The sequence below is a fragment of the Phlebotomus papatasi genome, chromosome 1 (genome assembly GCF_024763615.1).
Source record: "Phlebotomus papatasi isolate M1 chromosome 1, Ppap_2.1, whole genome shotgun sequence".
In the NCBI taxonomy this organism is placed as follows: Eukaryota; Metazoa; Arthropoda; class Insecta; order Diptera; family Psychodidae; genus Phlebotomus; species Phlebotomus papatasi.
This window is the reverse complement of record NC_077222.1, coordinates 71,745,300-71,771,863: the sequence shown is the minus strand read 5'-3', so window position 1 is coordinate 71,771,863 and position 26,564 is coordinate 71,745,300. Positions and strand designations below refer to the sequence as shown.

The 26,564-nt window shown below is 35.8% G+C and overlaps 3 protein-coding genes across 4 annotated transcripts in view; 1 reads left to right on the top strand and 2 right to left on the bottom strand.

Annotated features, from left to right (window-relative positions):
- LOC129800478 (regulator of G-protein signaling loco) overlaps nt 1–8,944 on the bottom strand; it is a 43,591-nt gene extending 34,647 nt beyond the window's left edge. Inside the window, exons 1-2 of the mRNA XM_055844889.1 lie at nt 8,683–8,944; nt 6,195–8,627 (exon numbers count right to left, since the gene is read on the bottom strand). Coding sequence (XP_055700864.1) covers nt 6,195–8,549 — 2,355 coding nt within the window. The 5' untranslated portion in view covers nt 8,550–8,627; nt 8,683–8,944. The remainder of the gene's footprint in view (nt 1–6,194; nt 8,628–8,682) is intronic.
- A 112-nt stretch (nt 8,945–9,056) lies between these two features.
- Nucleotides 9,057–20,898, bottom strand: LOC129800484 (uncharacterized). Of its 2 annotated transcripts, XM_055844912.1 has the most exons (4): nt 20,617–20,898; nt 20,361–20,553; nt 12,209–15,986; nt 9,057–9,573 (listed from the first exon to the last, which is right to left on the bottom strand). In XM_055844912.1, the coding sequence occupies exon 3, from the start codon at nt 15,932–15,934 to the stop codon at nt 12,314–12,316; it is 3,621 nt and encodes a 1,206-aa protein (XP_055700887.1). In that variant the 5' UTR covers nt 15,935–15,986; nt 20,361–20,553; nt 20,617–20,898; the 3' UTR covers nt 9,057–9,573; nt 12,209–12,313. The 2 variants fall into 2 exon arrangements, with proteins under 2 accessions (XP_055700887.1, XP_055700878.1); XM_055844903.1 differs by having other exon boundaries at nt 12,209–15,982; nt 20,361–20,898.
- Nucleotides 20,899–21,302: 404 nt separating this feature from the next.
- The window catches only part of LOC129800504 (ATP-dependent Clp protease ATP-binding subunit clpX-like, mitochondrial), a 15,642-nt gene continuing 10,380 nt past the window's right edge, over nt 21,303–26,564 (top strand). The window contains exons 1-2 of the mRNA XM_055844937.1: nt 21,303–21,501; nt 22,025–22,338. Of these exons, the coding sequence (XP_055700912.1) occupies nt 22,266–22,338 (73 nt within the window). The 5' untranslated portion in view covers nt 21,303–21,501; nt 22,025–22,265. The remainder of the gene's footprint in view (nt 21,502–22,024; nt 22,339–26,564) is intronic.

Sequence of the window (26,564 nt, the reverse complement as noted above, 5' to 3'; positions counted from 1 at the left end):
ACGATTTTTTATTCATGTGCATATAGATATTGAGTTTACACACTCATAAATAACGTAAATTGCATGAAAATCTCTTAATAATGCAAAATCACATCAAAACTAAGACAAACCATGCCAAATTTAAGCATATTTGATTCATTTGATAATCATAATCAAACTTGAAAAATAACAACAAACTTTTTTCAAATTAACCGCTGCCCGAATTAAAAAGTACCCCGATCTTAAAAGAGCCGAATTAGCGAGAGTCTACTGTACTTTGAATTTCCTAAACATTTCTCAGTGGATTTTTTCCAAATATATTCATCCTGAATTCATTACGCATTAGGCATTAGGAGAAGCCTGAAGTAGGAGGCCAAAAATTAACTGTTTTTTTTTTCTTACGTATTTTTTACACAGGACTCGACCAAGTGCTTATTTTTTTTGAAAAAAATTACACAATGACGGCGTAAGAGTACTTAACTTACAGGTTACATTGAAAACCATTTTTTTCACTATTCCAATATTTTCATGACAATTTCTCTTTTTATACTGCTGAATTTTACTTTCTTACTTATGATTTATACAATACCCAAGTTCACTAGAAAAACACTGAACTTGCAAGAGAATCATATCCCATATAAGCTCAACAAGCTTAACGATGATCAATTTTACCACACTCACCGACTAAGTATAATTTAATCCAATCTGCCTAAGTTTCCCTCCCCACTAGTCTTCTCATCAATGTATTTCACAAATAATCGAGCACTCAGAATGCACACAGAAGAGACAACAAGATGCTAAAGTTTCCACCAGAAAAAAAGATGGGGGCATGTAGAGGATAGAAGCAGAAAGTTAGCGCAAAGAAAAAAATCGAGAGCACATTGCTCAAGTGATGTTGAATTGTTCAATGTTAAAAAAAGGAGGGGAAATTCCTCATTAATTGAATCGATGAGACGAACAGAAGAATGAATTACCATACTATAGTTATAACTTGAAAATATGTTAATTTAGCACCGTTTATGATTGACTACAATTAAATTGAAATGGAAAGGAGGAAATTAAAGAAGTTCGATGTAATGTTTTTCTTTTCATCACATTGGAGAGTGAAACAACGCAATAAAAATTATGTACCATCCTCATTGTGCTCATTCATACAAAATAAGAAAGTCCGACCTAAATTGCAGATTAACATTGGACCTTCCAAATCCAAATCACCCTTGTTTCGCACAACTGATGTTTTGATCTAATAAAAATTTTAGTTCAATTTTTCACGAATAATATCATAAATACTTCTTTCTAGCGGATACTCTGTAAATTATCAGGAATTTTAAATATTTTTAATGGATGTAGACTCAGCCATAAATTTCCATAAAATCTCATTTCTTTTTAATTTTCAAGCATTAAAAATTCAGAACCTCCACGCAGTTTAATAAGGTTTATTTTCTAATTTCGCTTAAAAATGAAAGGCTATATACAGGTTGTACGGACATCAGACCTGAGGTTAACCTTATAGCTTAAATTCTCTAATTTCTATTTATGCAAGATATTTGGGAAAATTTCAACTCAGGATTGAATATTAAAGGCAAATGATTGTTCAAGTTTCCCGCAATAAAACTAATGGAAAAAAGATGTGGCAAACCTTCCCAGCTTATCGTAATAGTCGAACTTACGATATAAAGCTCCCGGTAAATTTATATTTTCGCATTCTTATTACGGTGTTACTACGGATTTAAATTTTTTTATGAATTTTCAAAAAACTAATTCCAAAATTGATTATGTACAGTGATAAGGTGTTAATAGTCCTTGGATCGATTTATGGGAGAGAGGGTCATCGGAAATCGGAAGTTTCATATTCTTTTTCGTTTGACCTCTAGCCCTGTACATGTTTTTCGATAAATAAAAAAATATAAAGATTCGGAATGTAGTTAAAAATTCACGAACTTAATATCTGACTGCATTACGAACTCCCAATCAATATCAGCAAAATATCAATATTAACAAAACTTTTTCTCAAGACTTCCTAAACGAATATGAACACTTGCTAAATTAATTATATTTCGTCTTAAGAATGTTTCTTTTCGAAAGTAATGTATGCGTGAAGTGAAAGTACCCCACGCTCCTCTACAACTCTCAACCGTTAACCCTTTAAGGATTAGACATTAGAAAGTCACAAATTGAAGGTTGGAAAAAACTGTTTTTTTTACTTTAGAGCCAAACATTATTTTCAATGGCTGTAGGAAATTTTTTGTTTTTAGGTCACCCGATCGTCCTGAAGCCGTTTACACACGACGAACATTTTTTAATGCGATTTTAAAGAAAATTTATCCTATCATTGTAGATAGAAATGTCAAAATTCTTTTAAAATTGCTTATAGTGTGTAGACGTCATTAAAGGTTAAATTATCTTTTAAAAAAAAATATTCAAGAGAGTTAAATCAATTATGGGCACTTCAGAGATTCATTAACAATTCAAGCCAATGAAGCCGGATTGAAAATTTCAAGACCATTCGGGATACTGGCTTTCGAGATATTGACCCTTTCGGGATTTTGATGTTCAGGATTTTGGCTCCCATCGCTTCAAAACATATTCGAAAACAAAAAAAATGTAGGAGTTGTTTTTGCAATAAATCAAAAAATATTTGAAGATAATGTTGACTCATGGGGTGAGGGGGGTCACCGAAGACCGGAAGTTAATGTTTCGAACAGGACGACCTCTAACCTGATAACAAGGTGAAAAAGGAGATTATAATACTGCTCTGTCTTTGAGTTCGAGCAGTAAAATGGGGTCCCGGTCAAAATTCCGAAAGCCAAAATCCCGAAAACCAAAATCCGGAACGTCAAAATCCCGAATTTTTAAAAGTGTCATAGTTACTCCCTCGATTGCACCCGCAACTTTCTGGAGGCAAAGAGAAATTTTCTGTGTCTTGGGAAATTATTCTACAATCTACAAATTATCCTCCATCGGGATTTTGGCGTTCGGGATTTTGTTTGCCTCCGGATAAAAGGCCTTTTTAATGTAGCCTCAATGTAGTCTCACTTCCCCCTAAAACAAATTTATGCAAAGAATATCTAGTACCTGATTCTAATCTGTGAATAATACTTTGAGATGATCATTTACCGCCTAATTTTATGAACTAAATATATTACTTAGGACCAACATGAATCTATTTAGATTGGGAAACTATAAAAAAAATTGTATATATTAGTCTTTTAATATAAACTTCTCAAGTTTCTTATTTTCGATACTAAACCAGTCATAATTAATAGTAAACGGGAAAATAAATTATAAGATGGTTTTCGGATCTAAACAGTACCGTAAAGACTGCATTTTCTTGATTGTATCCTTTATGACGTTGCGATCGCTTTTTCTTCATGTAGGGGAGACCGGACAATGCCTCAAATTTAGGGCCAATGCCTTAAATTTCTAGAAAAGAGCTATAGGGTACACCGGGTACTTTTAGCTAGCTAATAAGGCTTTTTTTCGCGCATGACTTGTGAAAAAAATGATAAGGTTTGTCTAATATTCTTATGTTTCATAAGTACACTGAGAGAAATCCGACAAAGTTAAAATAACATTCCGGAAATGTTAATTTTACCCTGCATTATTGATCCGAAATCGGTGTAAATATTACCCTTTTTAGGTGTATTAGGGGTTAAAGTTACTTTTTTTCATGTTAATTTTACACTTATAAAGGTGTAGAATTAACATTAATAAATTTTTTGATATATTTTTATACCTAAAAAGTGTTAAGGTTACGAGGAAAAAAAGTTAATCGCACCCTCTTTTTTCTCAGTGTAGCATTAGGATATTGGCTCTATGAAACAGTGAAATTCAAAGCTCTAAAATTCTTGAGTTTTTCTAGAGAGGTTAATGAAAAAAGTATGACACATTGGCTACATTTGCCCCAGCCCGGGTAGATATAGCCACTTTTTGGGTACTAATTGCCATCAGTTTTTCAGACGAAATTTTAAACTGAAGATACCAAATATTGTTTTACTTGATACACTGAAGCCCACTGATGCTAAATATGTCACTTAAACCTAAAGAAAAAGGCTTTAGCCGACGTTTTTATGACATTTTTGTAATTGCTGCAAAATTGATGAAAACATCCTGAAAAAATCTATTTCACAAATTGTTCATCCGAATGGCAATATTGCTTGCAATATCAATAGTACTTTTTCATCTATAAATTATCCATGTATTAGTGAAAAATCATCAATAGTTTTATCCCGCCACGGAAGAGTGGCTTGGCTACATCTTCCCCAAGGACTGTTTCAATGTTTATCATCTTATATAAAAAAGAAGATAATTATTATCCAAGTGAAAAATTTCTCTTAATTAACTTTATTAAACCAGAAACAAAGTAAAACTATGAGGTTTTGACTAACAACTTAGAAAACCAAATGCTGGGTCAAAAACTGTCACATCAAAATTACAATTTTATACCTATTTTATAAAAATGCTTCTAAATTGTAGGATAACAGGATCAGACTTATAAATATTTCTGGGAATTTGGGGATGTGTTCCTACTCTGAAAAAAATAGTTTGCAAAAATTTGCGTTTGGATGCAAAAACTGATTGATTTTGGAGATCAGCTGTAAATTAATCGAAAAATTTGCAATTGGATGTAAATATTTTCATTTAGGTGTATTTTTGCAAATTATTGTCCTCCTTATGCAAATTTTTGCCTACAACTGAACACTATAGCTGCGCCATCTACACTGAGACATCATAAAGCAAATTTAGTGTTCTTGTCTGCCGTATAGACACAAAATCGACGTACCCGAAATATTAATGAAGAAGCCAATTGCACTTAACAGTTTTAATTTTACTACGACTACACATTTTTCCACAATACATTTTTCAAACTTGCTATTATTATTCAATTTCTTGGAAAATTTTGCCTGTTCTAACCTAATCCAAGACTAATATTTGTAAGAATTTTAGCCGCCGGATTATTGATAAATGAACCATCCGACATGTCAAAAACTTTTGGACTGGGGATGCAACCTCGCGAACAAATCAATTCAATTCAATTCAATCTTTAAATATTTCAGTATTGAAGTGTTTTGGATACAAAATATTTATCACACAACATTTCAGAGACTTGAGCAAGCCCTCTAAACCACAAAATTTAATTTTGCAAATAAATAATTTGAGCAATTTTCCTGCAAAACACTGCTCAATTTTCATTTAATTTTTGTCGGCACTGTCATTTTCTGAATCACAACACAAATCTCTACCGGAAGAGCTTTTCCTCCCAATTTCCACTATTATAATTTTTGAGAAACACGCAAAAAGTATCACCACTTTGCAAAATAATTCTATATAGTCAGTGAATTAATATTTTGTCTGCCATTTGACAATTCTGAGTGTCACAGCGACAATGAGACTGGAAGCCGCTGGAAAGTGCTCATTTTTCCACAAAATTGACCTCCTTTTGCAAAAAATTGATCTCCTTCTACAAAAAAGTTGGTTGGAAAATGGGTTACTAAATTTTTTTGATTAATTACATGGAGTGACGACCAACTTTTGACATCCTTTTGCAAACTGTTTTTCTCAGAGTACTTTCATTAAAAAAATACTTTGCTCAATGTACATTTTAAGGGAAACGAGAAAAATCCACTGTCTACTTCTACCCCTGGCTAATTGTACCCCAGTCTCCCCTACATTTTTTGTACGTCTTCCCATAAGACATTTCCGAATGCAAATTGAAGCCAGGTGCCTCGGCTAACGAAGCAGCAAAAAGGAGAGATAAAAATGTTCCAGAAGAAAAAACGATTGCAGCGCCATATAGGATACAATAAAGATAACTAATTCTTACGGAACTATTTAGACACAAAGACAATGATTATAGCTAATAGTTTTGGTTGTTTATATAATTTGGAATCATTTTTAAGACAATTATTAGTAGAATATTTTCTGCTTTAAAAAAATCTCAATTGATCAGTTGTTTGTGTAAACAAAATAAAAATTAGTAAATTATGTTACTGAGGATGAAAATATGATTTTATATCACTTGAGAGCACAATCCAACTATTAAAGCACCAGACTGAAATCGAATTCGGAAATATTTCCAATCAGCGACCACACGTAGAGTAAATATAAATGCAGTCATTGAGAAAAAAATGTATATGTGGTAAACCGCAAGAGACATTCACTCCCAATTCTCAATTTAAAAAAAAAGTTGCTATTAGAAAAAAAATATGACTTACATCTTCTGCACATCGTAGATCTGGCTCACTGTAGGCATTGCTATCTAGGAGATTCTGTCTTGCTGCACACTCATCGTCTTTCAGGTCTTTCAAGCTTCCGTAGATGGTTGAGGATTCCTTTATATCATCTGGATTCTTTTTGCCAAAAGATCTTGCAATATTTTCCAGGCTGGCTGACATCGGACGTGACAATCCAAAAACTTTTGGACTCAATTTGTACGACATGATTTTATTCATATTGCTACTCTTTCTAGCATCGTGGGACTTTCTTGATTTCTTCACTGGCTTGGGTGGCAAGAATACATGATCATCCTTGGTGTCGGATTGTTTGGACACCTTTGCTGTACTGTCCAGGACGGAGACATCATCCATGGATAATTGAATTGATTGACGATTCTTCATGAGATTCACTCGACGATCAAATTCTTTCTCAAATGTCAGTATCATGTCATCACAGGATCGAGCAGTTTGTAGGAAATTTCTCTGTTTCTCCTCAGACTCCTCAATGTCACAGCTAAATGGACGATTTGGGGATTGTTCATAGGTTTTGGGTACATCAACTGCACGTTCTTGCACGATATTGCCATCATCATCGACAGATTTTCCTGCTAGCCAGTATTTAAGTGGCATTACGGGGAAAACAGTTTCGTAGGCAGTGCTATCATCTCGGGTCAAATCATTGAGTATCTTGGGATCAGGCATGGCTCTAACTGTGAGTCTTGGATCAGTATCACGAGACGTTGAGGGTCTTGGAGTATTATCAGCTGATTTGGACTTGGAATGATGGGGTTTTAGTTTTCCCTCAATTGACTCTACAATTGACGAATTGTGACCAAGAGATTCAATTTCTTGCTGTGCACTGGACAACCCACAGGAACGCAATGATGTATCACTGCTTCCAATTGGATTTGGACGAAAACTGGGAATGAGTTTGTGATTCTGAATCCCAGGAAAATCCACCACAAGAACCCGATCTGAGATATTGGGGCAGTCATTGTGGAAACCAATTCCAGAATCCGAATTACTGGAGGTTGTTGTGATCTCACTGTGATTGCTGGGCTGTGGAGAATTGGCCATAAAGTCATGATCATCGAGGGCACGTGGATTGAGACGATGCTCTATGGAACGTGCCATATGGAGACCTCTGCCAAGGGGTGGCTTTGATCGAAAATGCAGTCCAGCCTCCTGGCGACTGCCTGAGGACTTGAGAGTGTACATACTTCGTATGAGGTTAACAACATATTCCGATGTACTCGGTACCTCTTGGCAGGTGTTCGTAAGTGGATCTCTTGAGCAGGTGATCTTGAATTGGTTGACTTTCTCAAAATGCCAGGAATGATCAGTGATTCTCGTGTCAATTGCAAATACATGGCAGCTGTGTGATGTTGTATGCCTCAAAATTACTTCCGTAGGATCACACATTAGGCCATCGGAGTACAGTCCAGATGTCACAACACCGAAGAATCTATTGTCACTCTGAGAGCCACTGCTGACGTAATTGATGGTCCCAGCGGGAAAAGTGGCCAGTAGGATATCACCACAATTCTTGAGAGTCATGCAATTGGGTAAAATTGTCATGAGAACAGTCGTTACGCCCCGTTTTTCATGCCTCATCTTCCGGATACATCCACGAACTGTCTGCAGCTTTGAGCCACTAACGGCAATCTGCCTTGGTACCTCAACCGTCCCCAGGTACCCCACAATCACCCGATATTCCCTCAAGCGACTCATTTTAGGCGCCATTGGCTTCACACGCAAATCCTCCCGGGACTTATTTGAACTCCTCACCATGGCACTAACATTGCGCACATCACTGCTATTGCTGGCCGTAGGGCTCAAGATGATATCATGGGCAGTCGGTGAGGGTGGCATTAGTGTCTCATTCTCCCTGATCTGCCTCAGTGCGAGATTGTGCAGAGCAAAATCGGACAGTATAGTCGAGGGACTATTTCTCTCCTCCATTGTCCGTCGCATTAATGCTCGATTTGCCTTGATCTTATTGTGATATTTTGGCCTCCCACGTTGCACATTGCTGTGGGTATTGATTTGATCCTCATCTGAACTGTCGGAAAAATAGTTCTCAGCTATGGTCATACGGATACTGCCACTGGAATTCCCAATTAATTGCACCACCGCCTCATGCGGAAGTTTCGACACATTGAGTCCATTCACAGATATCAAAAAATCCCCAGCACGTAGACCAGCTAGGTCCGCTGGTGAATTATTCACAATGCACGACAAGATGCAGGGAGCTTGTCCAGAAATTGTAAAACCAAACCCATTTATGCCACGACACACCTCAACTGTGCGAGTCCCATAGTTGGGTCGCTTCTTGCGTCGTCGATGCTGATGCATTTTCCACCCAAAATTCACCGCCAATTTGCACGGTGCACCAGCGGGGTGACCACTATTCGTGCAAGAATGAGATATTACCTGGGGAAAATGCACATAATTTGTCACATTCCACCGAGATTATTGACATACATACAGAGTCGCGCTTATTGCAGCGAAGTTGGCGATTTGAGAACTTGTCACACACAAAACAATCTGACTCTTTTAATCCACTTTTTCCACCTTTTCACCCATGGAGCTGGGTGTTAAGCACTTTTGGTCATTGCACTGGACACTTATACACTAATTTCATGCATTTTTGGCATGTTTGGTGTGGGGAAAATGAACGAAAAATGCAATTGAAATAAAAATATAAACACCACGTCTGACGTTCTTGAGGCACGCACACACACAAATACTTCCAGCATTCCAACTATTTCCAATAATTCCAGCCATGTCCAAAACTCTCTCGCCACTCTCTTTGGGACATTTTCCAACCAAATTGGGACAACGGAAAAAAATCCAACATCAGCCTATTCAAATTTTACCTTTATTTTCTACATTGTTTTTCCTATTTATGCACTTTATTAGAATAAATCAATCAATTATATATGATTTGCTGATTTTAAAAGTCGAAGTATTCATCCGGCAACTCATACAAGTCTCTATAGCGATATTCTGGATATATTCTCGAGGTCTCGAGATCTCGCTCGAGACTCTCGAAATATTATTAATAATTCTCTATTTTCTAGTGATATTACCGGAAATTTTAAATTAGTAAACTATCTCGCTTTTTTCCCCTTTCCTATTAATTTTCAATAATTAATATACATTTTAAATTACAATTGAACTGATTTTATACAAAACGCTTTTTTTACAATCATAATTTCCGCTGTTCTTTCTCGTCTTTTAGGCGGAGCATTCGACGACTCCATGGGGGTGCGCTTTTCCAAAAGTGGAGCTCTTTCAGGATACCATATCTGTAGTTTTTTTTAATGCATCATCAGCTATGAAGACTTCTTATCGTTTCAAAAATATCTGGAACACTCTGCAATATTTCAATTAAAAATTTAGTTTGCATTTATTTTAAAATAAAATATTTTACAGAAAAAAGGGCAAAAAGTGTAACAGAATCTGATAATTTAATACTCCCCTCTTAACTTAAAATTCAGTATAATGTCCTTTTGATTTAAAATTGACTAAAAGGTATCTTAAAAATTGTCATCAAAATAGGCATTTTGAAGTAAATTAGAGCGGCCTCTACACACTAGAGAAATTTATGTCCATATTTGACGATTTTTCCTACATGAGTGTAGATAATTTTCCTAAATATGGACATAAATTTGCTAGTGTGTAGAGGCATGTAGAAAAATTTTCATCAAAATGAATAATATTGAAGTACAAGGTCGAGTAATGGCCTCTACACACTAGAGGAATTTATGTCCATATTGAAGAGTTTTTACCACACTAGAGAGATTTATGTCCATATTGAAGCAATGGCGTCTACACACTAGAGAAATTCAAATCCATATTGAAGCAAATTCCTTACGCTTGTGTAGGAGTAGGAAAAACTCTTCAATATAGATATATTGCTCTAGTGTAATGGCCTCTACACACTAGAGAAATTTATGTCCATATTGAAACAAATTCCCTACGACTATGTAGGAAAAACTCTTCAATATGGACATAATTTTCTCTAGTGTGTAGAGGCCATAAAGGCCGTGCTTTTGTAAGAAAAAGTTTTCAATATGAACATGAATTTCTCTAGTGTGCATAAACCCCTTTGCGTGTACATTTAAGTTTAATAGCCTAAACATAGTAAAAAGGTATAAACATAAACTATTATCAGATTAAATTGAATTGTTTTATATACAGTAGACTCTTGCTCAATCGGCTCTTTTTCAATCGGGCGAATAATTTTGTTGACAATTTTTACGTTTAATTATGAAGCTAATTTGCTCAAATTCGCTGCAGTTCTTCCTATTTTATCGTAATTTTTTATAATTGAGCGCTTTTTGTGGAATTTACAAAGGCTTTGACGCCCAAATCTATCGATAAACCAGATGACATTTTGCCCCAAATGCCAAATTGAGAGAGAGTCTACTGTACATTTAAACCTTTTAAGCAAAATCTTCCATATAATCTAGGAGAGTTCTCAAGTTTTCTTTTAATTTGAATAAAAACTTTACACATGTTTCTCAATTTATGCTTATTTCGGTATTTTTAATCAATTGTTTTAAAAGGAAATTTAATTAAAAACGAAACCCTCCAAAAACATGATTTTTGTTCAAAACTGGCTTATACGATTTAGTTCATTTTTTGGATATGTTTTGGAAATAGTCCAGAAATAATCGACACGTTCCACCGGTTAAATCGCCATCTTAGATTGTTCAAGGTCAAAGGTCAACCACCTTGGAGGGCCTAATTTTCAACGGATTTAATTAAATCAGGATTTTTTTGAAAGATTTTAAGTAAAAGCAATAAAACCCGCCATAGGCAACAAAGGCTCTGCTTTGGCAAAATTCCAACTTTTAAATAAATTTGACTCATTATAATATTATATTTTAATAGCTGAGCCAATGCCTCAAATTTTCAGAAAAGAGCTTATAGGTGAAAGCCATAAAGAACATAGAAAAAAATTGAGCTTTCCGAAGCTTGAGTCGTCCCAAGTTAGCGCGCTTTCCCCCAATAGTTTTTAAATACCTTTTTCTGAAACAATTTTTAACTTTAAGGTGGTTTTATAATGATTTATAGACAAATGTAAATCAACATTAATCTTAAATGCATTAAAAAAAAAATTGCGAAAGGGATTATAAGGCAGAACTTCTTCTCGGGAGTTTTTATGCATAATAGTGAAAAATTTTAGTGAAAGAAAAAAAGAACTTATGAAGAACTACCTTGGCAACTTAAAGTGTTTTCTGTAGAGGAATTCTGTACCAATATGACAATGTCATATGACAAATTTAAAAATTGTTAGGCGAAACCGGGGCAGAATTAACCACGGATAGAATTAGACAGTGGCATGTTATATTTTGCCTTATAAGGAATATTGAAGAAACCATTATTTATTTGAAGAAAATACTTCCCTTCCTATTCAATGAAATATTTATCAGTCTGATACAAACATTTTTTCTACGAATTACACGCAATAAAAAATTTCATTTGCTGGCTAATTCTACCCCGGTGTCCCCTATGTGGTAAATTCGTGAAACCTAATCGAAAATCATATTCATATCACTTACTAAGAGCTTTATAGGGCTTCTTCTAATGGTTATTCGATGCTCTGTTCACTGAGTTTTAATATTGTCGTGCTCCTGTTTATTACGAAAATTTGTCATATGACATTGTCATATAGTTACAGAATTCCACTATAATGGCTAATTTCATTTTTTTCTGTCAAAAAAGTTTTTTTTTCTTTTTTGAAAAAAAAAAAAAAGAATTGCACTGAGAGAAATCCGAAAAAGTTAAAATAACATTTCGGAAATGTTAATTTTACCCTGCAGTATTGATCCAAAATCGGTGTAAATATTACCATTTTAAGGTGTATTGGGGGTTAAAGGTACCCTTTTTCATGTTAATTTTACCCTTAAAAAGTGTTAAAGTTATTAGGCTAAAGTTGCTAAAGTTTTTGAACCACAAAAAAAAAATCATATCGAAATAAATAATGTTAGAAGAATACTCACTTTTCTTTGTTTTCCTTGGAGCTCCAAAAGCAAGCCGAATATGCTAATAGTCCTCACGCGGCAAATTGGGCGTCTCCTAGTGAATTATAACAATGACATCCTAGACTAGAAGGGATTACCATTGACACCATGTATAGCGTTTGATTCATGCTCTATCTGATCAGCAACACTCTTCTGGAATTTCTCCAATTCCATAAAGTGCCTTAGTCTGAGCTCTTCCTCCTCAAGATGCTGTCGCGACAGAAGAATCCGCAATTGCTGACGTGAATTTGGCTCAAGATTCATCTTGGACAGCATCAATTTGGCCTCTTCGACATTTCTCTTCAATTCCGTAAATTGACTAATCTCATCCTCTTTGGGCTGTACCAAATTAATTGTCTGTCCCAAATTAACAATGGGAATGGGAAAACCATTGACTGGACCAATTCCCACAATTTGATTGGATGATGTCTGAGCTGGTTCTGGATCTTTCTCAACTATCTCCTTATTTTCCTTCACAGTGGACACCTGGAAGCGTGATACTTTGCGTACAGGATCAGCTTTAGGTTTTTCCTCGACAACTGGAGATGCTTCAGATGCGAGTGGAGGAGCTGGAAACACTACAGATGATGCCACAGGTGCTACTGAAATAGGAGGAAGTGCAGTTGGTGGTGCTACTGTTGTAGATGTAGAAACCACTGTTGGAAGTGTTGTAGATGCCACTGAAGGTGCAGCAGTAGCAGCGGTAGCGATTGGCGCAGGTGTTGCTGGGGATGCCACCAGAGGAACTGGTGTCAGAGACGGGGCTGTGGATGTTGTTGGGGGAGCTGGAGACAAGACTGGAGGGGTCTCCGATGTTCCTGAACCTTTGTGAAGTTTTGCCAGTTCCACTTCAAGCTGAGCCAACTGCTTAATTCGTTTCCCTTCGGTCGAATGGTTATCATCGGTGCGTTCAGTTACCGTTGCAACTACTGGCGGCGGCATATCTTCAACTTTTGGCTCAACTGATGTTTTTATCTCTTCTACGGGAGATACAATGGGAGTAGTATCTTTGACTACGGGTGGTAATTCTTCCCGAACCGGAGAATCACTTCGGGGTGTAAGTATGCGACTTGGAGGTACTTCGCTGGGTATATGGATCCCTTCAGTCATTGGAGATTGACAAATCTCCCCATCTGGAAGACACTCATCGCGCCCTGGCGGTATATTGGGTGTCGCTTGACCGGATGCACCCTGCACCGAAATATCCTTTTGTTTGACAATGGCTGGAACATGGGCATGTGTGATATTTTCAAGTTCAATCTTTAGCTGTTCCAGCGTATTTATATGCTCAGGACCAACAGGTTTAACCGGTGCAGGAGCATCAGCTGCTGTTGGTGCTTCATCGACACTGTCTGGTGTTGTTGTCATCTCAAGGGGAGTCACTGTAAATCTAGAGACTTTGCGCACCATCTGTTGTCGCTTATCCTGATCAACACCACCGACAACTGTATTTTCTGGTGTATGTTCTGACGATGAGATTGTACATTCGGATGCTGTACTCATCTTTCTTGAGATTCCATCTCCATCTTCCCTCGCATGTTCCGTTTCGCCACTTCCGACACTTTCATCACTTCCAGTTGTGCCACTGGTACCATCATCGTGAGATGTGTAAAAATTACCAGCCAGAAATTCATGACTGATAATCTGAGGATCAAACATTTGCATCAACGAACTGGTCGTTGTTGTGGATGTCTCATCGCGAGATTTGTGCCGATGATGGAGTTTGAATGCTGGTCGCTGACGCGTCAGCGATGCATGACGCACTTTATCCATATTTCGACGTGGCTGTATTGGCTGTGGTAGTTGATTTGGATTGCTCTTCAACTGCAACACAACATCCCGAATCAATTCCATAAAATAAGCATATTGATTCTCCATCAAAAGTTGCTGTGACAGCAAATTATTGGCAATTTCCTCGGGATTCATGTCAGAAATGTCAAATTTGAAGGTAATGGTATTCAGACGATTCTCCAAAACACAGTGAACTGTCCCATTGACAACTTTAGTCACTTGCAATTTTGGACGTTCACTGGACTTATTGGGTCTCCTTGCTTTAGCCTGTTTACCACTCTTGGGCTCTGAAGCCTCAGATGTCTGTCGATTGAGTTGCTGTGGTGTCTGAGATGCTGCTGGAGTCTTAACTTCAGGCTCTGGTTCTGCCACTGGCTCAACTTTTGCAGCTGGAACTACAGGCTGCGGTGCAGGAGGCGGAGGTTGTTCTTCCTTAACTTGCAACTTCTTCCGTTCAGCTATGAGGGCATTAACTTGTATCTTGAGCAATTTAGCCACTTCTCGAATATCTTCATCGAGAATGTGATTCCCCCTAGCCATTTCCACTGCCAATTCATCATAGTCATCATGGGCATAGTCAAAGAAAAACTGAACAGCTTCATTTTCCTTGTATTTCGCCGGACGTTTCTTCGGATTTATCACACGAAGACGAAAATCAATGCGTGTTGCATCAGGATTGGCCATAAAAGTCTCCTTCTGAGTTGGTTCCAATCGTATTCCAATATCCTGAGCAAAGAATTCACTATTCAGCAAATCTTTGCAACTTGGCCTGGCCTCCTTCTTCACCTGTATACAACTCTCAATAATTTCACGTACTTCCGGATTTTCCACCTTCTCCAGACTTGCTGGCTTAATACCCGACGTCACCTTCTTATAGATCTGTGCTGGACCACTGCATTCACTATACGGATATTCACTCGTAGACATCTCCAGCATACACATTCCAAAGGCATAAACATCAACACCCTCATCATAGTGCTCCTCATACATTTCCGGAGCCATAAATTCTGGTGTCCCAATGACACTTTTGGCAAAACTGCGATTCTTCAGTGTAGCCAAACCTAAATCACCTATCTTGACACTCCCAGTGGTTCCAGTGATGAAGATATTGTCACATTTGAGATCCCTATGTATGATAGGGGGCGTACGTGAGTGCAAAAAGGATAGTCCCTTGAGAATCTGTCGACACCAGGACTTTAGCACCTTAGGATTTATCCTCTTGAAGCGCCTCAAGTAGGACTTGAGAGTGCCCGAAAGCATAAGTTCTGTAACCAGAACAATATTCTTACGCTTCCCCACTGTCTCTTCCCAGCAATTATAGAATCTCACAATATTTGGATGCTGCAAATTCTTCAGCATATCTGCTTCCTCCTTGAATCTCTGCCTTTCAGCCTTACTCACCTTCTTGTCCAGCAATTCACACCAAGCCACATCGACACCAGTATGTGTATCCCAACCCCTAAAGACGGTCTTAAAACTCCCTCGACCAATTTCTTCATTGAGCTTGAGAAAACGCTTACAGGGTGATATATTGACACCCAAATCCTTATCTTCCTTTGCCTCCTTCTGTTGCTCCACAAAACGTTCTGGATCAAATATTGGCCCATATTGTACCAATCTCTCTTCAGTCTTCTTAAATTTTGCCTCCAAATTCTTCGCTTCCTGACTCAGAATCTCAATGTTATCATCCAAATTGCGTGTACACTCTGTCTCAGTAGCATCATTGTCATAGTAGGCACGATTTTCCAAAGATTTTCGCACAAAACGAAGTACACCAAGTGGACTCTCGGCTACTATGATTGCTTTACTACCATCATTATTGTTGGTTACTTTAGCTGGAGCTGGAGCTGGAGGTGCGGGTGGAGCTGGAGCTGGTGCATCCGGAGCAACACTTCCGCCGCCTGTTTGGGCCATTGTTGTTGTATCAGCAAAAAATTGATGTACGGGATGATTGGCTGATGACTACCTTAAAAGGAAACCATCGTTACTTTCAAAGTTGATTACATTATAAAATTATTATTACAGTGGGACCTCGATAGAGTCAACTATTTATTCCCAGGCCTGTTGACTCTATCAGAGTCCGAAAAAAGTCATTTAAAATGTGAAATTTTTATATAAAGGTGTATTATTTTATGTTTGTACTAGATCATTGCTAAATTCAACACGATAGTAGAATATTTTATTAAATTAATCCATAAATTCTATACCCTCTGGCTCAAAAAAGTCTTGTGTTTAGGTAAAAGTTGGAGATTAACCCTTTAACGACGAGACACATTTTACGGAATGAAAATCAACAATAAAAATTAAACTGAGAAACATAAACAATGATAAGTTTTACATCTAACCTTGGAAAGTCCAACAGAGTCTGATTTGCAGTATTTTATGCTTCTATGAACTATAGGGATAAAAATAGCCCAAAAATTTACGTAATTTTTCTGACAATACCAATGAATAATATTTTTCGCTTTAATGAAAAATATTACGTATGATTAATTGTAGTTTTTATTTGCAAAAGGGTTTTGCTTAAAAAAAACTAGAAGTGTAAAAAATAAATAAAATTATTTATGAATTTGAGAATTTAAAAATTCGCCATTTTTGAGCTTAAATATTTACTATATAGCAAAAAGCTACAGACTTGCAAAAATATTCTAGATTCCTTTAACCTTCTACTTTACAATTATGTACAGACATAAGAAAAAAATAACTTTAGGTAGTCAGGAAAAATTATTTTCCTAATGGGACACCGGTGTTCCAATCGTCCTTAAAGGGTTAAGGTATGATTTTTAAGAATATTTTTATTATTAGTAAATACACTCACTCAGTCCCGGGATTATGCACATTTTTGGGACCGAAAAAAACGCGTGAAATGGTATTACGCATCAAAAAAATTTGAATACCCACAGGCGATTTCGTGTTAATGAATTTGCTTACAAATTTTAATTTTCTGTTGCTTATTTTTGTTTTTGGTAAAGTCTTTAAAAAGTTCGAATAAATTTAGAAAAGTTTCTTCACTATACTCAAAAAATTTGCATCCTGTACGTTTTTTTTTGTAATTTTTTGTTTTTGCCATAATATTATTCACTTACAAATAATTGATGGCTCAAAATTCCTTACATTGTGATCATAGACCTAATCAAAAAGTCTTAAGACAAGAGAGAAAAGTCAAGAGAATTGTCAATCGGTCAAAATGCTTAAAATCACGTAAAGAAAATTATTTTGTTGGAAAATGATTACACGGTTAATATAAGAATTTTATCATATAATTACCATGTCCTTATATAAGCATTTTTTCTTATGTTCAAATTGTTACGTTAATACACAATAAGACTCGTTTTTATTTCGCAAAGATCATAATAAAATCATATAATATTATTAGTTCAATAATACAAGAAATATTGACTTTATCGGAGTCAATTTGGGTCCAAGTTGACACTATCGGAGTCCGTAGAGTAAAAAGATAGCTGTTGTTGACTCTAATGGAAATTGATTCTATCGGGGCTTGACTCCATCGAGGTCCCACTGTACTTTTATTGTTTTTATCTCTTAGAAAATTACAAGGACTTTCAAATTTTATTTGATAAAAGTCTTCCAGAATTTTGTATGAATTTGTATGAATACGAATTTATAATGATATGGAAATGATAAACTTGTCTTATAATATCTAATTTGTCTCATAAATGTTTATGAACTCCTACTGAGGACTTATGCCCTAAATACATTTACGACTTAAGCCGAGAGACGGCTTAACGTAATTATAACCAAAATAATGATTTGACTATTCAAATCAGTTTTTCTCTAACTAAGCCGTTTCCCGGCATGAAACGAAACACGCGGATTAGTCAGAAACTGATGAAAATGCAATATGATCATTAATTTTACGGTAAGGCGTTAAGTCGTAAGTGTGTCTAGGGCTACTAAATGTTTGTAAATCGTATAACCCGCTAAAAAGTTTGTAAAAATTTATACATTCTCACAAGCATTGTTAGTAACATAATCAATTGACGACCATTTTTTGTTCTTTTACAAACATTAGTTCGTATGTTTTTGTTAATCTGGCAAAACTTTAAGAACAACTGACTAAATTGTACGAACATTTACGATGAAATGTTTGTCAACGTCAAAAAATGCCTGTCAAGTGATCACACAAACAATATTTGTAAACGTGTCTAAGTCTCAAATGATTTATATTTGGATTTTTAAAGATAAATTATCAAATAATAGTAATATAAAGGGGTCTTTAAACTAGAGATTTAGCCTGATTCCCTAAGGCCGGCTTCAGACCTAAGGTTTAGCCCAGTTTCCGATGGTCTGTAAATTCAAAATAGCCGCCAATTTTATTGTTTTTTCCTTTAATTTAAAGGATCACTTGCCTATGTTGTCCAATCTTAAGTGGTAATTTTCCAAAAAATCTTAATAAGGAATTAGAGATACTATATATCCGTCTAAATGCGGTCTTGTTCTGAGAAGTGTAAGCTGAGTTTCTGAACAATTTGTGAGTTGGCTTTAAACAGCTCCATATAAAAAAACACTTCGCCGGGGCTAGTGTAACAGTATGAGAATATCATATGACAATTTTTTGTGGTAAAATCAGGAGCAGAACAACATTAAAGCCCAGTGAGCATCGAATGTTCGTTCCAAGGAGGTCTATGAAGTTTTAGTAACTGATATAAATCGGATATACGGTTAGTTCTTCCCACTTTATCACACAACAAAATTTAAATTTTTCATATGACATTGTCATACTGTTATAGAATTCCCCTACTGGTCCTTCTAGAAAGGGTTGCACGAGGGTATAATAACGCTTCCCCGTATAAGCAAGATTGCTACGAAAACTCGAAAGGAGAATCCGAACTTTTTGGCAGCGACCTATGCTACCTTTCTGGAGAGAACTGACGGAGAGTCGCCAGGACTGAAGGAGGTTAGTACGGGAAGCCCGGTCCCGTAAGGGGACTTTAAAGCTACCTAAGTAAGTAAGTATGCTCTTACATAAAGGAATTTAGATTAATAGTTGGTTTGTTGAACTAAATTATATCATGATAAAATCCAGTTTCATTTAAAAATAATGTGAAAAAAGCCAAATTTCAAAGCTGCCCCAATTCAAAGGTGTCCCATTTCCCCTTAATATTTAGAAGACTGTAAGGCCGTCTTCAGACTAGGGCACTAGAGGTTTAGCCCAGTTCCAGAAGGTCTCAAAATCTTAAAAACAACCAATTAATTTGTTTTTTTTTCGGCACTCCTTTTAGATCAGGAAATTTTCATGAAATCAAAATTCACATCCCTTTCTCATACATTTTGAATATGTCTATCTTCTTCTTATGCACTCCAAATTCGATTGAGCTAAATTGAATTTGTGATGCTTAAAAGAAGAAGAAGAGTGCAAAAAAATGAGATAGACATATGCAAAACGTATGAGAAAGAAAGAGATTCGAAGTTCGACTTCATGAATTTTTTCTCATCTAAAAGGTGTGCCTGAGCCAGAATCCAATAGATTGCTTGAGTTTAATAATACAATTCTAAGTCAAAATTTTATGTAAAATCTTAATGGATAAGAAGTTGAAGTTAAGCCATATGGCTTAGCCGTCTGAAGCCCGTATAAGGAACAAGAAAGTCGTCATCGCTTTTAATCCCCTTTTTGGCTATTATACAATCAATAATACTGTATTAATGTTCGAGATCACCGGAAGCCAAAAACAGGCGCCCCACGAAGCAGGAGCAAGAAGAACAGCCACCAGAAGAGAAAGTGCTAACCAAGTCCTAAGTTCGATATACCCAGTGCATCCCAATATAACGCTCCGGTTATTCAAATAATGTCAGGCTGTGCCTAAAGGACTTTGAGATTTGGTCAAGTCTTAAATTTATACCGTCAGCAGGTTCATTTTCATCATCTCCAGAAATAATACGCAGAGAAAGCTTGAATTAGAAGCCTCTTTGAGTACTTTCTACCTAATATTGTCAAAGCGGTCAAAGAACATCGAACAATCTCTCTCTGCATTAACCTTGAGAAACAAATAAGATGATTGATAAATGATTAGGTCCAAATACAATGAATTTGAGAAGTCCGGAGACCAAGACCTAATCTTGTAAAGAGATATTTCCATGAATTTGAATTATCTTTTTTCGTGAGACTTCCGGAAGGCTCTTTACAGAGAAAATTCTACGGTTAATACAATGCATTGGTTATCTGCGACAAGAGATTTGTATACAGACTAATCGTGGCTGGCTAAACAGCCATCCCTAGTCAAATAATTGCGCTATTCTAAGTGTATTTGATAGGAAAATTCATCAGACAGAGCATTTTTCCAATTGTGTCTTACTATGTAACTTGATTGGCTGTACTTACTGTTAATTTTGTATTATTACTCCAACTTCTACAATCCTGTCAGATAGATCCGGAAGGATTCACAGAAAGGGACTTCCCCTGGATGAAGTTCCTCCTTATGGCGCATTTCGACGCCTTAGTAGTGAATCAGACAATCTTTGACGACCCACTTTGGTTTTTTTTCTTGTTGGTTGCCTTCCGTCTCCCCTGTTTCCTGTTTAATGAACAAAAGTCTGTAACCAAAGGCTCAAATGGGGGAGTTTAGGGTGCCGGGCACCTATGGGTCACAGTTTCAGTCCACGAAAGTGACTTTCTTAGTATGGAACTTGTACTTTTCCCAACACTTTCTTTCACAACAGGTTGCTAGCTTTTTGACACTGGAAATCCAACTAATTTGACAGCTCTGCGGGGGTCCCCTTTCTGGGGGGCCACACCAGAGGCTACGTCAAAAAGGTCACACAAACACCCTCATTGAGAACTGCACAATTGCCCACGCGGGGTGAGGGCTAAATTTTCTTTCCGGGAACACCACGTCAGACACTTTTTCACAGAATTTCTTCAGTAGATTTCCTTGGGCACACAATTGCTGGAACAGATGGCGCCAATAGAAGGATCTCCAGAGTTTGCTGTACTTGAATTTCACGTGTCGTAAAAGGTTTTGCACTTTTTCTACGTTATTACGTTTTGTTTTTGTCAACCAATCCAAGGACAATTTGACTGTATTTTATTACGAAGTTGAGTGTAGAAATTTCATGGGAAAAAAATTGTTTGATTTTTTCTCATGGGTAGAAAAGAAGTTCCCACTGAGACTGTAAATTTGGGGAATTGATGTTATGTGTATATTCGGATTTTTTGAACAATTTGCGAAATCACTGGAAAGGATTGAGTTTTTTAGGGAATTTTTTTCCATTGGGTGTATTTTATCCAATAAATTACGCGGAAGGAATAAAAAAAAATTTACGACACGTCATTTTACTGGCAAGCTGGCTGGATCTTAGGTGGCGCCGCCAAGCTGTGACAGTTTGAATCATTTCCCGTCCGTGAATGTGTCAGAAAAGTGGATAAATTCTGCATAGTCGCAATTCATTTTATTGCGATTCACAAGTGCTTTATCACAAAAATTGTTCTGTGAAAATTCCCACAACTGACTCAGCTGATTTTTGTGAGTTTTCTCTGGATTCTCCTTTTGCATTCTATCGGGTTCAAGCCACCCTTTTAGGGCCATTGACACGGGAAGATCTTGCGCGAATTTTTCTCTGTTCCCCCAACGACGGAAAAAAAAACTCCACCACCAAAGTTGATAAAAAAATATCACTGTGGTTGAATATTTTTGAGACCTTGAGACACATTAATTGAGTGAGAAAAAGATTCTACGTAGATTTTTGGTGAGGTTTGGAGGGAGAGGCTCTTTTCAAGTTTGCACCGCGTGTGAAGGGGGAAAAAGCCGTTTGCAATGATCTTTGCTGCGGGAGCTGGAGAGAATTATTGCAGGCATTATCGCCCAAGATCTCACCCACCTTGGCTGTCTCGGTTTTTTTTTGCTCTGGGTCGCACTTTTTTGGGTGTGCAAGAGAGCCAACACCAAAATATCGGGCTGTTTTGCTTCTGTGCTTTGTGTGCGGGGCTTTTGGGTGCGAGAGTGAGACACAATAACAATAATATATTTTTGCTGCTTCTATTTCCAGCCAAATTTGTCGCCCTGACGCAATCGGAATTGATAATTTGATTCGTGGATGGAAAATTAATTCGGCGTGGAATTAAATAACAATAGGAGGCAAGAGTGACGTGTGGTTTGGACACCACTCTCTGTTTTCATCATACCTCGCGGACACTTTCAAGCAAATTTCCACCAATTTTTTGGGGGCACTTGGGCGTCCGCTGGAGTAGTTGAGCAAGTGATTCCAGACAGGGTCAGAGGTAGTGAGGATGCGGAGCGTACGGAGCAGCCTGAATCTCGGGCGGATTGCTGTCAATAGCCAGAACATCAAAGGAAGGACAAGTAAGTGCCCAAAGTGAAACATTTTAAATTCCCCAGAAATTCCCCTGTAAAAGTATTTTAGAAATTTTGATAGGGTAGAATATCCTGAGGGGGTTCGTGATGCAATTGGTAAAAGCGGTAGGGGTTAGGTTCTTGGGCGGTATGACCCCCATTTCGACTGTCACAATTGTGAATTCGAATCCCACCCGGTGCAAATGATTTATGCTTCCGAAAGGACAATTTATTATACTGTAAATGAACAACGTACAAAATTGCAATAAAAGCACGGTACATCAAAATAAATAAATAAAAATAAAGCTTAGGGTAAGTGTGCCGAATTCCGTCCAGCTTGCAATTTCGGCCACCTTTTTTGTTCCTCGAATTTCCATGAATTTTTAGTTTTGACATACTCTAGAGATTATATAATGCAAAAGAATAGCGGAAAATGTAGCTTTGACAAACGAGAAGACGTGAAAAAGACATTGGAAGAATTCCCGAAGGGCAAGAAACTATGAGAATAAAGGTGGCCGAAATAGGGCACCAAAGCTATGTCTACATTTTTATTCGATAAACGATAAACTTTCTACAAGGTTCTAAGCAACACTCCTTAAGTAGAAGGAATGAAAAAAAATCAATTTCTATTAAAAATATTACATTTCAAACTTGAGACTTTGGCGGTTGCATGAAATTTTGCACACTTACCCTATTCTTATTAAAAAAAATATATATTTTTATTAAGTGGACAAATGGATCTTGTTAATATTTTGCAAAAAGGAGGTTACTTGTTAATTTGACAAAACTTTTTCATATTTGAAATGGCAAAACATCCTTTTGACAAACTTAACAAGATCTAGCTTCAAGCTGGATGCCGATTTGATAAACTCATTTGTCAAATTGGCAAATATCCTTTGACAAACTCTTCGCGTTCATTTGACAAAACTTTTCTTCAAAGACGGATTTTCGATTTTGGAGTTTTGAAGAATTCTCATATAAAGCAGGTTCTGAATTTACAATTAGATAATTGGGTCTCATTAACCCATTCCTTACCATGGTATTATACATCATACGCAAATTCAGTAATTTTATTTTATGTATTCCTGGGCAATTTTTATCCGAATTGCTGTCGGGAATGGATTTTTAGTAACTTTAGTTCTTCAATTACTTGGGAAAATTAGTCCGACAGAGATGAAAATACATTTTGTTATTGTTTTCTTGCTTCGCGGAAGGTCATGCAAAATTTTTGCTCAAAATGGCGGACGGAATGTTCGACATCCCGTCGAATTTGTTAAAATTGGCCTATTTCCTCTTACCTGATTTGAATTCTAGTTGCAAATTCTTTTTCTTGTATAATTATTCTTGTATAATATTTAGACCAATAGAGTTTGTAATGAATTAATGCACAGGATTTAAATTCAAAGACTGTTAAGACGTTTATTTGACAGAGGCTCCCCGCGACCCCAATAGGTAAAAAAAAATTTCTTTTCAAAAAAATCATCTATCAATCTGTAGGAAACTAATCCCAAAATATGACCATTCTATCTCAAGTATTTCTGGTACATTGACTGAATGGGTTAAGAACCTCCATTATTAACTCTGAAAAAAAAATATCTTGTCAAAATACCAAGAAAAGTTTGTGAAATTTTTATTCTGCATGTTTTTCCATGCAGAATATTTTGTCAAATCGGTGTCCTACTGGATTTTGTTAAAAGTTTGTCAAAAGGATTTGATTCTGTATCAAATGTGATAAAATTTTGACAAATTGGTTAACAACATCCTTTTGAAAAAATTTGAACAAGATCCATTTGTCCATTTAACTTTTGCAGATACTTAATTTGTTTTCTCAATTGAATCTTCTTCTTTGTCATGCCCCGATAAGGAGCTTATAATAAGCATTTATTTAGAAATTGATAAAAACAAAACAGCGGAAGCTCTCAAAAAAAAATGTTAAAGAACCATTTTTTCTGTAGAATACTAAAATTTTAAAGTAATCTAAATTAAAGAGTCAAAATTCGCGAATTACTATAATTATTAAATGAATTTACAATAACATAAAAACACGCATAAGTAATTACTTTTAGTTTGGTCTTCGAACATTTAGTTTTTTTTATTGAATCTCTTATTATGGAATTTATAATTTTACACCAATCTTCTTTTCACCATTTGGAAGGTTAAACTGAAACAGTAATATGCAGAAGGTTAAATTGTTATAAAATACCAATGCAATTTTCTAAGTGAAAAGCCGATTTTTATCTGTCTTTTTTTCGTGTCCTGACCTTATTTCTACTAACAATTTAATTTTCTCTTAATTGTTTTTACGCATTTTCATGAAATTCTTGTCTGAGTTTTTTTAATGAGACTAATTAACTAAAATGAACTTTGCTTTTTTATTCAAGAAGTTATATTGCAAAATTGTGTTTTTAGAGGACAGAAGTAGGGGAAACTAGAGCAAAATGTGACAAAACGGATATTTTATCTTATCGCGAGACCTCAGAAGTCCTGAGAATTTTGTAATAAGCGCGATCTTATAGGTAATTTATTTATCTATAGCTTTGACAAAATTAAAATTTTTCTATCATGGCTCCGGCACATCCTTTAGATCAGGAAAATTTTATGTAATCGAAATTCGAATCCCTTTCTTGCTCATACGCTTTGCATGTCTCTTAAACATCATAACAAATTCAATTTAGCTCAATCGAATTTAATATGCGAAAGAATGAGATAGACATATTCGAAAAGTGTGAGAAAGAATTTTGATTTCATGAAACTTTCCTGAGCCATCACAAGGAAATGTATTTTTTGAACCGTGTGGAAATTTGGTTCGATTTATTACGAGTTCTCTTAACCCTTTAAGGACGAGAAGGTAAAAAATTAGGGTAAAAAAATCACTTTTTCTGACTTTTTAGAGCAAAGCATAACTTTAGAAGATGATAGGAAAAATTTCATTTTTGGTTACCGGTGACCCAATCGTCCTTAAAGGGTTAAATGAAGGAAATACCCATTACAGCTCAATAGAGAAATTCAGAATGAATAGAAACTAAATTTTGAGATTTATCTCTCTTGCACACCTTTTAAGTCAGAAAATTTCATGACTTTTTCAGACGCAATTCACTTGTCTATCTCAGTCTTTTACACTCAAAAATAGATTGTACTAAATTGAATATTTGATGTGATGTTTAATCCTTTAAGGACGAGACTCTTTGCGGACCGGAAATCGATGATAAAAGTTAAATTGATAAACGAAATCTGTGAAACGTCTCACATCTAACCTTAGAAAGTCCAACAGAATCTGATTCGGTGTAGTTTTTGTCTTTACGAACGATAGGGACAAAAATAGCCCAAGAATTAAAATAATTCTTCTGACAACACAAGTAAATGTTAATTTTCGTTCTAATGCAAAATATTATGTATTAGTTATTGTAGTTTTAGTGCCACGAAGTTTTTGCTTAAAAAAATAAAAATATAAAAAAAATAATAAAAATAATAAAAATCATTCATCACTGCGGTAGTTCGAAAATTCGTCACTTTTGAGCTTAAATATTTACTACATAACAAATAGTTGGAGATTTGCTAAAAATATCCTAGTTTTTTACAACCTTTTACTTTGCGATTACGCACAAAAGAAAGAAATTACTTTAGGTTGTTAGGAAAAAGTATTTTCTCTATGGGTCATGTCCGATATCGTATTTAATTATCAACTTATTTTGAATAATTTTAAGAAAATATTAAAGCAATACACTTATAACAGAATTTATAGCCTTTATAGGCATTTTACTATAAATTTATTTAAGGAAAAATGCGATACGTTCGAAAGAATTTAGTTTCGATCAACTCAATTTTTTCTTTGTTATAATTTATTAATTATAAAAAAAAATAAATGGGATAAGACTAGCCGGGCTGCCTATTAAAATACAGTGGCGACCAGATAAATAGCACACCTTCAGCGATTTTCCTATTTTGATGTTTTATGATACAAAATCAATCTTTATACCTTATCATGCTTTATTTTTTAGAAAATATAATGACCATTACAAATAAAAATGATAATTATTTAATATTTGTATCTGTTAAAACCATGTGTTTTTTGTCATTTTATGAGTTTAGATGAAATTCCTACGGCCTATTTAAATAGCACACTTTCATTTTCTCTGAAAATATTACCTGAAATTTACTTTTATTTTAAAATTTATTATATTTCTGTATTGTTGATCATTTATAGGCATTAATGCCACAAAGGCCACAAATTTTTA